This window comes from Patiria miniata, unplaced genomic scaffold (genome assembly GCF_015706575.1).
Source record: "Patiria miniata isolate m_02_andy unplaced genomic scaffold, ASM1570657v1 HiC_scaffold_23, whole genome shotgun sequence".
Classification (NCBI taxonomy): domain Eukaryota; kingdom Metazoa; phylum Echinodermata; class Asteroidea; order Valvatida; family Asterinidae; genus Patiria; species Patiria miniata.
This window is the reverse complement of record NW_024037062.1, coordinates 4,888,588-4,904,344: the sequence shown is the minus strand read 5'-3', so window position 1 is coordinate 4,904,344 and position 15,757 is coordinate 4,888,588. Positions and strand designations below refer to the sequence as shown.

At 44.1% G+C, this 15,757-nt stretch overlaps 1 protein-coding gene across 1 annotated transcript in view; it reads right to left on the bottom strand.

The window, feature by feature from the left end:
• The window catches only part of LOC119731154 (low-density lipoprotein receptor-related protein 4-like), a 50,016-nt gene extending 37,150 nt beyond the window's left edge, over positions 1-12,866 (bottom strand). The window contains exon 1 of the mRNA XM_038204201.1: positions 12,757-12,866. Within this exon, the coding sequence (XP_038060129.1) occupies positions 12,757-12,844 (88 nt within the window). The 5' untranslated portion in view covers positions 12,845-12,866. The remainder of the gene's footprint in view (positions 1-12,756) is intronic.
• Positions 12,867-15,757: the final 2,891 nt, after the last annotated feature.

Sequence of the window (15,757 nt, the reverse complement as noted above, 5' to 3'; positions counted from 1 at the left end):
CCGCGATCGAGGCAATGGAGAGCTGCCACCATCATGTCGGCTGGTATCACCAAGTCTTCTTCATACCCCAGGGCCAGGTACTCGGACAGGAGAAGAAGAAAAGACGTCGCACGCATACCCATGCGTGCCGACAAGTCCATTCTACGGGTGAGATCCTCTAGCTTTCCACGGGTCTTGTCCGTAATGGGGACCTTGGAGGAAACCGCCCCTCGGTCAGCTGCGAGTTTGTCGATGGCCGAGTCCGGCAGGACTGGAGTTGAAAAATATTTCTCAAAATCCCCTGGGGGAAAATGATAATAAGAGTCTATGCGCTTGGCGTAGGCACTCCATGTCTTTGCGTGCATTATCCCGTCCATGTGGTCAACGTACACACAGTCCAGCGGCATTGTGGGAAAAGCCCGGACCGGTTCTGCCGTCTCTTCTTGAACGACTGACGCTCAGGAGGAGGAGGTTCGGTACCAGCAGGGAGATTCAGGACCCTGATCATATCCCGTTGAACCAAGCGGAGTTCGGTCTCAGCCACCGATAGGCATTGCATGGTGCAGGCCAGTTCGCGAAGCAGCCAGTTCGCGAAGCAGCGCCGTCACGGTGTCCCGGTATCGAGCCCCGCTCGGACTCTAGTGACGCCGATGGGTGTAAACTAATACCGGGCGGGGACGCTGGTGCACGGCTCTCCGTGCACAGCATTGTCGGCTGGTCTGTAGTCACCCCACCACGGCCGTGATGACTGGCGGGTGGGGGCTGTAATTCTGGAGGGGACTCCGGCGCACGGCTAACCGTGTGTGGTATGTCCCGTTGGCCCGGAGTCATCCAGCTGTGACTGTAGTGGCCAGTGTGTGAGTCAACTGGGCCGAGTCCCAAGTCCCCCTGTCAGCCCATAAATGAGGCCGCGAGGGAGTGAAAAGCCTCCAAAAAATCATTGCGCAAAATTGGGTTGCCACCCTTGTGGCGTTTCCCACGGTGTGATCGACCGGATGACCCGCTAGAACTCGTCGAAGAACGGCGGGGACGGCGGTTCTTTTTTCGCTATTTTCTTTTTTGAAGATCGGCTCCGAGTAGTTTCCGAGGATTGCGGGGACACGGGGATGCCCGAACAACGGATAAAATCTAAGGTAGAGGCATGGCCCTCAGAGGGATGGGCACGGTGCGCCCCGTAGTGGAGCAACCTTTTGCCGCACGTCCCTTTTTGGGTACTGCCCCGGCTTCAGACAATTTCCTTGTCTTGCCGGGGCGTTTTCACCTTCAGTTGGGCGGACTCGTGAATATTGACCGAAGACGGTGGGGTTGTACGGCCCCCCCGCTTGGTCAACGGGTCCGTCAGCTCTGACAGCCGGCAGTGGCTGAAGGGGCTGACTAGGGGACTGCTGCCGCGGTTACGTACCATCACCGGTGCAGTCCCCGAGAACTCGGGCTTGTCTTGTGGGATGTACGTCCCTCCATTATCGACACACCCAGTCCTCCCCAACTTCCTAGATTTACTCATTTCTTACTTCACTTCACTTAGAATAACTCACTATAAAAACTCTACAATAAACACTTTCTCTTTATTTCTTATAAATAGCTTTCTCACAGCAAAGAGGCATAAATAAAACAGAGAAATTCAGGTCGATTGAAATTTCACGATATACCTCGCCTGCGGCTGAGAGAAAAAGAGGACGCTAACGTAGTGCGCATGTCACAGGGCGTCGTGGATAGGACACTTGAGGGCGCTATTGTGTGTAAAACTCTTAGCAAATTGCCTGCTGGCATAGGGAACAATGCATAGGTAGTATTCGCTCTACAGGTAAGTAGAGTGATGTAGACAATGAATATAACTCAAAAGTGGAAGCATTTTACTACAGACAAATATATTATGAAAGTGTTTAGTGAGGAATGCCAGACACAAAAAACAGTACGATGACGTCGTCATCCGTAAGAGCGCTCCCTAGCGGCACATAAAATAGTGTTTCTTTTCTTTAATTTTAAAACCATAGGTTCAAATTTTACCAAATCGCCCCTTGAAATTCTTTGATTAACCACAGATAACTTGGCAAGGTTTCAAATTCATGACGTCATCAGACTGGAAGTTACTTCCGGTCATTCATTTGATCATTCATTAGATCATTTGATCCATGTCGTGTATCTTAGCCCAAATAACAATACCATTACAATGTTCACCTTTTGCTTCCAAATACTGTGACATCATCAAACCGGAAGTTCGTTATGAATACATACACTTATATTTTCCAAATTTTCATATGTTATTTAATTTCAAAATGAACATCCACTCCGAACTAAATCAGTAGTCACATCCCTTTTTTACTAATGACGTTATCAAGCCAGAAATAACTTGTATGTGTAACTTGTATGTTTAAACAAAATAATTGATTGTCCTGGAAAGGATTTAATTTCATGATCCTTTGTTCTTACATAAAAATATTCATAACTGAACTGGACAGTGTTTCATAAACTAGTTGTCTACCCGACCACTCTGCGTTTGTAACAACAAATGCGAACCTGTAGTTCTTTCTTTCTTTCTTTTTTTCTGGACAATACTTCTCCGCAGATTTTCCCCTAAACGGTTTATGGTATGAACTTGTAACTTTCAACATATATCGATCTTCATCCCTAGTGGTGCATATTACTCTGACGTCATCGGGTGTCAAATTACAAGCGATTTTTGTTGAAAAAATGACGATCTTCTTTCACCTGTAACCCTTGAACGAAATGATCAATTATGTTCCAACCTTGTAATCAGATAGACCATAAGTGGTCAACATTTTTTGTCGTGTACGTGAAATCCCTTGACCTTTACTTCCGGGTCTACCGGAAGGTCAAAGTGAGGTGAATTCAAAATGAAGACATTAGCCTGAAATCAAAACAAAGCAAAATTGACGGTCTGATCATAAAACCTCGTGTGAGCTTGTACCATGTTACAAAGATGTTATAAATTTTGTTACGTCTTCATGACGTCATCAGGTATCAAATTACAAGCGATTTAAGGGTAAATGTTGACAAAATAGTTTGCGCTATATCTTTCGAACTAAATAGAGTATCATGTTCGTTTTTGCCTGAGGTTGTAGACTATGCCGTGAAAAAACATTTATTTTTCCCGGACACAAAACCGCTTGACCTTTATTTACGGTGTTACCAGAAGTGCAATAAAAACTTAAGATAACTCAAAAGCGGAAGCATTTTACTACACATATACATTATGAAAGTGTTTAGTGAGGAATGCCAGACACAAAAAACAGTGTGATGACGTCATCATCCGAAAGGGCGCCTCCTAGCGGCATATAAAATATAGTTTGCTTTCTTTAATTTTAAAACCATTCGTCCAAATTTTACCACATCACCCCTTGATATTCTCTGATTAACCACAATTAACTTGGCAAAGTTTCAAATTCATGACATTATCAGGCCCAGATAATGATATCCATTACAATGTTCACCTTTGGCTTCCAAATACTGCGACGTCATCAAACCGGAAGTTAGGTGTTATTAATACACACACTTGTATTTTCCGTATTTTCATACGTTATTTTTAACTTCATAATGAACATTTATCCACTAACTCCGAACTAAATCAGTATTCACTTACCGTTTTTGAATAATGACGTCATCAAGCCAGAAATAACTTGTATGTGTACATAAAATGTTAACTGAAATTTATCACACCGTTAGGCCCAAAAAAAAAAGTCTCCGATTTCTGGTATGGAGCTTGCCCCAAAGGTGGTGCGGCAACGCGGCTTTTTTTTTTTTTTTACCTGTTTTTTTTTTTTTTTTAGGCTTCAAATGTCGGCTGATGACTGCAAATGGTGCCCGACTAAACTTAGTGCAAATATATGGGAGTCCAGAGAGGCCACATAAAGCTTATTCTCGATCATAACCCCATCTAAAAACACGTTAAAATTGTGCAGCATCAGGATTCCAGTCAAACCAGTGAGTTTGGCGGTTTTGAGACATCATCTTGTATTGAAAAAAAAACTTTTTCATTTTGCCGACGCGCATGGCTACGGCGACGCGCGCGCATACCAGAAACCGGAGACTTTTTTGGGGGGGCCTTAAAGATGCATTTTTTAAACAAAATAATTGATTGTACTGGAAAGGATTTAATTGCGTGATCCTTTGTTCTCACATAAACATATTCATAACTTAACTTGGTAGTGTTTAATGAAAAAGTAGCCTGCCCGACCACTCTGCATTTGTAACTCAACAAACGCGAACCTCTAGTTATTATTACAATGTAGTTACGTTTGTTGAGATATATATTTATATCAAACTAAATTAAAATTGGGGCACTTTAGGAAGGGGTTATAAATATTGTTGTGTTCCCGCGAACAGCGCTCTGCGTTCGGGCATGTTACTCTTGGTACTTGCGGGTGCAGGAAAATGTTGCGTGCACATTACTGTCGGTGCAAGAGTATACTCCCAATATGATGGAGAGCATACTCTTTCTAACCCGCGGGTCGTACTCCTGCCATTTGTGTTCTCAGGAGTATACTTGTTTTAACACGAGTAGCATGCTCGAACGCACCCATGAAGTTTACTGTTTTTTCCAAACGATCCAGTTCTATCCATGCACAGCGTAATGTTTGCAGTGATCTTGTGTGCCTTCACACAATGCGAAGCTTATCACGCACCCATACACACAATACAGTATGCAGTTCATATACCGTACGCCAAGCAGAATTTGATGGCACAAAGAGGCTTCATCTGACCTCCGATGGGTCTCGCCGAGGCTTGCGGCTGGTCCGAGGAAGAGAAGCGCTTCTGACTTGTCGGCAGCCTACAGGGAAAGGTGACCGAGTATGTGTTCCATCAACTGGATCTTGTCGATCAAGTCATCCGACACTTTGCTGAAAGAGCTTGGCAAATGATTTGGCGACCCAAAATTGCCAAATTACTACATCGCTCAGCTAGAAGCGAGGAGACATCAGCCAAAGAAGAAACTCCACCACACTGGCAGAGTTTGTAGCCAACATTCGCCACCTCATCTTTCGTGGCTACGTACCCCACAGCAGATCCGGTTACCAGGGAGCACATTCGCCCTTCCTGAAAGGCATGAAGATCAAGGCCCTTGAGGAGGCTACAATGGCAGTTGACAACTTTTTGAGCCTCCGTGATTCCATGAGCTTGGGAAAATCATGTATAATGTGAACACCGTACAGACAAAATCCAAGGCGAACTTGGGGTTTGTCACCCAAAAGCAGTTTAAAAAGTTCCAGGACAATCTTGACCGACAGTTAAATAGAATCGTCAACCTGATCAAGGATAAGCCCGCCAACAAAAAGAAATCTGCCAAGCCTGCTGAAGCCAAGAAGCACAAAACAGATGGCTTTAATTACTTGTTTCAATCATGGCAAGCCAGGCTACTTTGCAAACAAGTGTCCCAACATAGCGGCTACTAGTAAAGAGCTTGTCGTACTGTCTGTGATGTTTGGAGTGGGAATATGGACACAGATTTGAGAGTAACAATTTTATTCAGCATCGCATGTGATACAATTGCTTGAACTAAGACATACAACAGAGGGCTCTGTTCAACTACACTACATTCACCCTCTTTCTTAAATAAGTGGTTACAAACACTTAAACTTGAAAAGGTGTGCCAGTGAATGATTTCAATGAAAAATTGCAAAGTAGGGTTTCTGCTTTAGTTATCTGAGTCTGTTAAAACATGTAAGATTGTTTCTATGTTGAGCACTGAAGGTTGTGTGAGATAACTAATAAAATGAAATAAAACATTCAAAATTAGATTAAGTCGACTCCTTTAATTTGAGTGCTTGAAAGGATCCAAGTAAAAAAAATCTTTTCTCTCTCTCTTTCTTTTTTTAACAATCTTGTAAAATTTGACTTAAAACTTTCTCTTCAGTGGTGTTGTGTATTTTTTGTGTTTTTTTACACAAACAAACTTAATATTTTTGAGTTGGTTCTTTTTCTCCCTCTCTCTCTTTTTTAACACAACTTAAATTTAATTCCTTTTCTTTCTTGGAAACTATCAACTTTAAAATTTTGAAACTCTGAACTTTGAAAGGGATGTGTCTCTAATTGACTGAGTTGGATTTGCCATATTATTGTAGTTGGTTTGTTAGGTTTGATGCATTTAAGCAAATAAATTGCAGTCTGCACAGAGTTCACTGAACATAGTCCTTGAATCGCACTGGAGGCTTGCGAACTTGTGTGGATTGACGAAGACTGAACTTCAGTTTAGGACTATCCTCAAGAACTGCTGGAGGTTTGACGAGAGATTGAGGATCTTGGGATGGCTGTGGAGCAGTGACTAAGGATATGTCGTCTATGTGGTTATCACTGTGGTCATCTTCTGGGGTGTGGGGGTCAGGGGGTGGGGCTTGGACCTTTTTGAAGTAAGAGACGTGTCATCTGGTTACTTTGTCTCCTCTTGTGGCTTCCACCATGTTTCCTCTTCTCATCGTGACTTGGAAGGGTTTGGGGTTGAATGGTGAGGTGTGTTTGGATTTTTTGGGTTGACTTACAAGGACTACGCCTCCTGTCTGGATGTTTGACGGTTTGGCAAAGAGGCGAGTGTCAGCGAGTGTCTTCATTTTCGATTTCTGCTGGGCATCTCGTTCTCGCAAGGAGTCACCTCGACTGTATGCGCGCAAGGAAGACTGGATCTCTGGTAGCTCACATTTCAGCCTTCTGGAGTTGAGTGCTTCGCTGGGGGATAGGTTTGTTGAGGAATGAGAAGTAGCACTGTACTGGCGAAGGAATTTATGTAACTGTTGTTTCCAGCTTACACCTTCAGTCTCTGCGATGCGTATGACTTTTCCTAGTGTTCTGTTTAGTCGCTCTACTTCTCCGTTGGCTCTTGGCCATAGTGGGGTTACTCGTCGATGGGTAAAACCAAGATATATGATGCGAATTTTGCAAACTCATGTCCATGAAATGGAGGACCGTTGTCTGTCTTGACCAGAGTTGTAATGACTCGAGTCAATGACGCAAATCGAGTCCGACTCGAGTCACAATTTTTGGTGACTCGACACAACTCGAGGCCCTAAGGGTAAATGACTCGACTCGACTCGAGTCACTGCCAGCAAATGACTCAACTCGACTCAAGTCCCTCATCAGAAGACTCGACTCGACTCGAGCGAAGGCTAATAAGACTCGAGTCCCAAAAATAAAAGCACAACTTTGCGAAAAGTATTTGCAATGACTTACGGTGCAAAATTTATGCTCACTTCGCTTTGCGAAAAGCAGTCATGTACAAATATACAACGTGTCACAGACTCCCACCTCATGGTTCTAGAACGCACAAAATACTATCCAGGAACCAGATTTTTAAACACATTTTCTAATTCGCTGTTTCATCATTAGCCTTGGGCGATTTCTTATAAAGCTCTTGGATTCGAACGCTGGCTAAACTTATGGCCTCCTTTTATAAATTTAGGTATAAAGTGTTCAAATATTCGTGACTCGAATTGACTCGAGTTAAATATTTGACTCGACTCGACTCGACTCGACCTTTTGACCTAATGACTCGACTTGACTCGAGTCACTTTTTAAAATGACTCGACTCGACTCGAGTCACTTCTTTAAGCTGACTCAACTCGACTTGAGTCACAAAAATCAGTGACTCGTTACAACTCTGGTCTTGACAATGTCAGGAATTCCTTGCCGAGCAAAGATTGCATCCAACTTAGGAATGGTTGCTCTGGCTGAAGTAGAGCTCACTATCTTAACTTCTGGGAATCTGCTATACTCCTCAACGACAACAAGTAGGTACTCACCGGATGCGTATGGGCCAGTGAAATCGACAGCAACTTCTTTCTATGGAGCGGAAGGTAACAGTGTCATCTTCAGTGGCTCAGGACGTTCTGCACTATTTGTTGTAGCTGCTTGGCATGGTAGGCATTGCTTCACTTTGTCCTCAACCATTCTGTCAATTCCTGGAAACCAAACCTTCTCTCTGATGAGGCTCTCGATAATGGTGGGCTGCAGGGATGTGGGAATCGTTAAGCGGTTTCCTCTCAGGATTACACCATTGCAGATTGTAAGCTCGCTTCAAACTGGTTTGTATGGACGCATGTCTACATCATCCCAATCGTGTGACTTTCCAGATTGGATGGTTGTCATCAGTTTCTGCATGATGCCCTCTTTTGCTTTTTCTGCACGGACGTCCTCTAGAGTTAGAGCTTTTGGAACTGCATTGCTACAGATGTAGTTTATGTAGTCTTCTGCTACTGACTTGTTAGGAGATTTGGATTCCGGGGTGTCTACTGATGAAGTCGGCTGGGTTTTCATCATCTTTTCCCGGCTTGTACACAATGTCACAGTCCTAGAACATTGTACGCATTCGCTGGTGATCAATTCTTGCAGAGGTTGGCATGCTGCTCTTGAAGATTCCAAGGAGAGGCTTGTGGTCTGTGATTATGCGGAAATGGGCACCAAAGACGTAGAGATGAAAACGCTCGACGGCCCAGACCACTCCTAGCATCTCACGCTCTGTTTGGGAATATCTGGATTCTACATCTGACAGTGTACGACTGGCATACGAGATGATCTTCCCGTCTTGTGAGAGCATTGCGCCTAGTCCAACTGGACTTGCATCCACGATGATGTCTGTCGGTTTGCGAGGGTCAAAGTACACCATGACATTCTTGTTTGTCAGGATACTTTTCAGTTCGTTGAATGATGAGATTTCCTCTTCCCACTTCCACTTGGAATCTTGATGGGTAAGGGTGCGAAGGGGGTTAGTGATCGTTGCGTAGTTGGGAATGAATCGTGAGACATATGATGCTAGCCCGAGGAAAGACTCGACTTCTTTGGCATTCTTGGGGGGTGTTGCATTGACGAGGGCCTCAATTTTCTTTGGGTCTGCATTATCTGATCATGTGTCATGGCAGTGGCGGTTGGTGGTTGCTGTATGTGGCTGATCTGGTTAGAGGTTGCACGTTACATGGTCTGCATTGAGGGAGATCAGCTCGAGTTGTTTCGCAGAACTTTGCGAATGATAGCAGGTTGCAACTGTGTGTGTTGACAATATGGAACTCGGTAGAGCAAGAGTTGGGACCGACTCTGATTTCAGCTTCGATAACACCTAGCACTGGTAGGGGTGTTTTTGTACCGTAGGCAAATACTCTGGAAGTAGCTTTTTGTGTTTGAGTGTCTGCCCACTACTTCGAAGGAGATCAAGGGATTTGGAGTCTAACACATTGACGGATGCTCCTGAATCTATCATGGCAGTCAGGGTAGTGTTGCCGATGGTCATTTCGCAGGTAGGTAGACTGGCAACATGAATGACATAAGCGCTGCCACGTTGGTTGGCGAAGATGTAGACATTGTCAGAGTCATCTTGTTCTATGGCATTGACTTTCGCTGATGCTGACCAGCATACAGAATCAAAGTGTCAAATTTTTCCACAGTTTCGGCACTTTTTTCCTTTGGCTGGACAGGTTCCTGTATGGGGGTAGATTCCTCCACAAAAGTAACAGGTATGGCTGGGGCGTGGTGGTAAGTTTTGGCGTGGTGGTTGGCGGTGCCTGGACTTGGATCGGCCTCGGCTTTGTGATGCGTTTCGCTGTCGGGGAGGGCGGTGCTTGAAGGACCTGCTTGTGTATGCCTTGTCACGTCTGCTTCTGCCATCATCAGACATTGCGATGGCATTTGTCATTTCAGCTCTCCCTGCTTCTACAGCGTCAGCTTCTCATTCGCTTGTCTCAAGGGCACGACCACTGGAAAGTAAGTTTTCCAGCATCATAGGTTCACGCAGTGCACGTCTTCGGAGGCGTTGTGAGTGACACAACTGAGAATGATTTGTGCACATATTTCTTTGTCGACATCCTGGAATTCACACGTCTGTGCAAGTTGACGCTGTCGAGTATGGTACGTATCTAGAGTTTCAGTTTTGCCCTGTTTGGCCTGCCTGAACTGATATACCTCGTAGGCTATGTTGTGTCGAGGATTGAAGTATTTTGTCAGGTGTTCAGTTGCTGACTTGTAATCATCTTCGACATCCTTGAGTGTTTCAAACACTTCATTAACATCTGTGCCCGCATAGTGTAACAGCAGTGCACGTTTTCGATTGTCATCTTTTATGTCCATGGCCACCATTAGCCGTTAAAATCTCTGAAGCCATTTCTTCCAGCGAGGACCAGCATTAGCATCTTGATGAATGTCAAATCTTGGAAAAACAGGTAGCAGTGCCATGCTTTACGATAGCGATATTCAATGAGCACTGTAAAACTGTCGAGACAATGTTCTGTACAGCATTGGTGTAGCAGAGTTCACGTTAACCATGCAGTTACAGTATGGATTTACAGTTCTGCTTTCCGATTATTTCACCAAAAGAAATGTTTTTTTCAACGAGTGTAAGACTCACCACGTTGATGCCAGTTGGTGCAATGGATTGCTGGATCAGTTTTGTGTTAGGTCCTCGTCGCCAAAATGTGATGTTTGGGAGTGGGAATATGGACAAAGGTTTGAGAGTAACAATTTTATTCAGCATCGCATGTGATACAGTTGCAAGAACTAAGACATACAACAACAGAGGGCGCTGTTCAACTACACTTCACCGTCTACCCTTGCATTGGTCCATCTCAATCGACAGAACACTATCCAAATGGGTAGACAGCCATTTCAAGGCATGTCTGCATTTTTGCCAAAAATGTGCGGCAAAGACAGCAACTTTTAGTCCACATTGGAGCAGCGGTGACCATCATTTCTTCAGCACTTTTCAGCCAGTTCACAGATCCATCATCTGAAGCGCCTTCCTGGCACCGGCACCAGACAATATAACTTGCTTCTCAGAGCGGCACAGAAACTTGACCAGAATATGGCAAGGCTTTGCTGAACTGCGCAGTACGTGCGCTACCCAATTCAGTGGGCATTCTCAATCTTCACATCAGGTAGTTAAAAATAGTCCCAGAGAATTTGCCCAATCTTCTCTAGGGTATCTGCTGAGTGCTGGTGATTCACTCAAATTCTCCTTCTCAGGAATGCCACGGAATCTCAGGTTAAAATTTTTGGAATATCTTTCTTGCTGTAGAATGTTATTTTCTAGATCATCCAGTCGTTTGGATGTTTGGTCAAGTAGAGGATCCATTTTGTTTACAGTACCTGTTGTTCTGCTACTTCCTGCTGAAGCTGATCGACCATCATTGGTAAAAGTCAAAGCCGTTTCCATCTCCGTCTGCTTTTCACTGTATTCTTTGATACCTTCAAAGAATGGGAAAAGACCTGGCAAATGGAGTTCAACGCAGAGAAGTGCTTCGTCATGAAAGTTACTCACTCCAAGAACATACCCTCCAGGAAACCAACAGTCATACATACTTGGGCGTTGACATCACAAGCAACCTCAGATGGAATCAACACATCAACAAGATCACTTCCACTGCAAACCGCAGCCTAGGTTTTCTACGTCGCAACATCTCCATCTGTTCAAAAAGAACCAAGACCAAGGCTTATACCACATTTGTTAGACCTCACTTAGAGTACAGCTCGGCTGCTTGGGATCCATATACACAAGATCAGATAACGCAGATTGAAGCTGTCCAACGTAGAGGAGCAAGATTTGTGTTCAGAGACTACGACTACAAGAGCAGCCCATCTGCTATGATCTCAGCACTGAAATGGGATACTCTCTCATTGAGAAGAAAGGAGCACCGCCTCAACGTCTTCAACAATGGATTACACGGTCACCTGGCCATCCCGGCAAGAACCATCTTACGCCCGACCACACGCTAATCTAGATTCTCAAACGCTAACACCTTCCTCAGACTACAAGCAAGAAAGGACTGTTATAAATACTCCTTTTTTTCCAAGGACTGTATTAAACCGAGTGGAATCAATTACCTGTGAATATTACATCGATCACTGACAAACTACCCTTCAAGCAACAACTGTAAAAGCACTTAAGAAACTAGAAACATGCATGCGCACTCACAACCCTGCTCGGTTTACTCCAACTGCAATGCAACAAGGAGTGTTGAGCAGTATTGATGCAGATGCAGATGCACTATATGAACAATCTGTCAGTAGCTTTTTGTTGATTGAGAATAACCCGATCCAATTTGATATTGAGATCGGATTTCAAGTCATTCAACATGGCAGCCATCATCACACAGAGGACCAGTATCGCTGGTGCCTTGGCTTGTTTGTATCTAGCGCACCCGCGGGCAAGGCCATGGCGGGAACCATGCTGTATCCGTGACAGATTTTTTTATCCTTTCTCGTCGGCATATAATAATGAAATAAAAATATCAGTGGATTCAGCAGTCAGTTGGAAACTCACTAAAGTGCAGATCAAACATTTGAACAAGATAGAAATTTCGATGATAAACCGACTCGGATGACGGAGCAAATTTAAAACGTGTGTCACATCTAAAAGGGCACCCTCAATCAACTTAATAATAAAAATAATTATATAAGTATAATAATAACAATGTGGTGCTTATATAGCGCTTTTTACCAAAGGTCTCAAAGCGCTTCACAATTATTACCCCTGTTCATCAGGCCATGAGACCAGTTTTTGCAGCAGCTCGATATCATCACTCGGGGCATATTCTGGTCTCTACCTTCACAGGTACCCATTTATACTCCTGGGTGGAGAGAGGCAATTGTAGTAAAGTGTCTTGCCCAAGAACACAAGCACCGTATGCATGTTCCCATCAGGGTTCGAACCCGCACGTACCACGACACGAGTCGAACACCGTAACCATTGGACCACAGCGCTCCACCTTAAAGTGGTTCGTCTTGTAATATGCATTCATAGGCCTTCTTGATTGAGATTGTTAATTATATAATTACAGTGTGAACTACCTTGACAATGTCCAGTTTCATCTTTTCGATAACCATCAGGACAGGAAGATGCCGCCAAACACGATGACATTATTAGTGATGTAATCATTACAGCTGCATAAAGAAAAGAGGGAAAATCTGAATTAATATTGTTATGATTAGGATCAAATAAAGAAGTTTAATCTAATTTGTAAATTTTGTTTCAATGTAAGAAATTTCAATATTGAAGTATAGAAGTAAAATTTTAGGCTGTAGGTCTACAGCATACATACAATTTCAATTTCCCCTATTTTGGACACATCACACTATACAATATAGGCCTATTGCTTTAGTTTTACAAATAAGGCCAAGTTAAAAAAAACTTTAAAAAATAAACCACTTTCTCGTCCCAGTCCACTTCTTTTTTCCCACCCGCCTCGCCTCCTTTTTTTCCTTTTAATTCATGATTCGCAATATATTTTGCAAACATTACATTTTGTCAATATAGGCCTATATGTGATTAGCCTTGACCAAGGCGTTGCGGGCTTATCGATTCGCCGATAAAAAAAAAATCGCCGATAACAAAATCCCTAATCAACTTGGCAAGGCATAATTGCGTGCACATATCGATGCCCGTACTCTGCTAGTGAGAAAGTAACTTGTACCATACAGCAAGGCTATGCTTGTACATGTACATGTACGTACGCACGTACATCACACACGTACTCGTACAACAGCCATGCACACACAGTACATGTACATGTACAAGTACATGTACATGTACATGCATGAGCTAGTCCGCGTAACAGGCCACGCGGCGCGTATATCCCCCACACGTACGTACGTACACCCACACGCAGAACATAGTAGGCCTACATTTACTGCCTTATTACACCATGCGTACAGTCCGTACTCACGTGTGTGTGTTTGCTGGTTGTGTTAGTACCGAACCGTTCGTACGGACAAGGGTCGGTGGTACACGCACGGACAAGGGTCGGTGGTACACGCACGTAACCGCGTTGATTGTGGGTGCTAGGGCCCGATTATCTCCCTTCGACAAAAAGCCGAGAGACCGCATTGAACAAGGCTAATATGTGATGGGATCAAGCTACATGAGTCGTTTGTCGGGAATTTCCATTTGGAGGTACAGGCCAAAATAGGGCCACTTCATCACATCACTTCATCACATCTCGTGGTGTTCTGACTTCTATAATTTTTGAACTAACAATGGTATAAGCATGCGGTTTTCACAGTAGTAATGCCGAGATAGTGCTCTTTTAAAATCTGTAATAATTTTTTTTTGACCCGGGTCGACAGACGACTCATTTAGCTTGATCGCATCACATTTACTTAGTTGCCTTTTTATTTGTTCAAACAAAATTGTAGCTATAAAGAAAGGGTTAACGGGCTACGGCTTCTTTTGGACATAATTTTGAATCAGCAAGAGTTTAGAAAATGGAAGAATCCATCCACCATCTTGGAAAATTTACCATCTTGGAAAATTTGCCATCTTGAGGGGGCAAAAAACACCTCCCTTATTTTTTCAAAATGCTCAGACCGTATATTTTTGTTTAACTCTGCCGAATGCTGGGTTGGCATTGCCATCGCTTTGTCCTCTCACTTCCAGTGTCAACCCATGGTAGGCGTGGCAGGCATGACCCCCCCCCCCCCCCATTCATCCACTCCCACCCCAATTTATTCAGTTAGCAAAATCGTTGTCCAGCTGTCTCTCTAGCTAGCTCCGTATTTTTATGGCGGCATATAACATTTAGACACAAGAGAACGAATAGCGCGCGCCACCTATCCGCTCCGTTCACAAGTACCCCCTCACCGGCAAAGGAAGTACAGTTGGGGGTGCGCGGCAACTGCGTGTGTACATAGAACAAATCCCCAGGCTGGTGTACGCGCGTCAACCAGCGAAATGTACTGCCCATGGGACGTCGTTGCTAGGTAAAAGGGCGCCCTCTTTTGGTAGCGCACGGAGCTCATAGGCCAAGTTCGGGTAAGGACCATTAGTCGACTAGTGATTGATTTGTGACGTACCTTACGCCTGCGCACTGATAGCAACGTGCGAACGTCTCTAGTCAAACGCTGGTCAATATCCGGTTCGTTAGTGTGACGTCACCTCCAGCACTTTCAGCACCGTTTGGAACCGGAAGTTAACGCAGTTCGAGCGTTTGCAGCCAATGGGCGCTAGTAATCAGTGGTGCGTGCGCGTGTATGACGTTTTTACTAACGAGCCGGATATCATCGCAAAACTTCTGGATCCTGGCTCTCTGCTAGCGTTATGAATGCGCGCGGCTATTGGTTACCAGCGAAGCAACCAACCCCAGTAGGCTGGTTCCAAATAGTCGACTAGCGTAGTCAACCACTGTCAACTAGACAGGGTTCGGACAAACGTGGCCTTGGCATATATTGTCCCAACCTCGACCCCAGGGTGTCGAGCAGTACGTGCCTATCACTACCTGCTTTCTCACCCTGGTATTGGATCATTTGCATGTGCAAGATTTTTGAACACGTATGCAAATGAGGAATAGTCTGGTGCCTGCTTGTGCGTTACATTTGCGTTTGTTTTTGTATGCGGTGTCTGGGGTAAAAAAGCAGAGTCAATTCGTCGCAGCGCGAGCATGGCGTGAGTTACGAAAAACACGATTTATTTAATTAAATTGTTACGATCTTACCGAGACAACATGTAGACAGTATCAGTATCACATTTCATATTAATATGAACAAATTGGGAAGGAAATGAGTATTTTCTAGAAGGCGTGGACAAATAAACGCGAAAACACGTACTGCACGTTGTGAATAACAACACCAAGTACACGACAAAAATCCACTACTAGCCAATTGCCGTATCGAATCAGGATGCAGGAAGAAAGTTTCCTATCCAGGGTTTACCATTTAGGTTGGAAATAAAGTAAGCACTGGGGACGAGGTTGATATTGTCCCGATAATCATGTCAATAGTGCCCGTCGACTTGGAACAGTGCCCCCAGTAGTATTATGGTGTCCATAGTGATGCATTATTATACAAATATTGAATG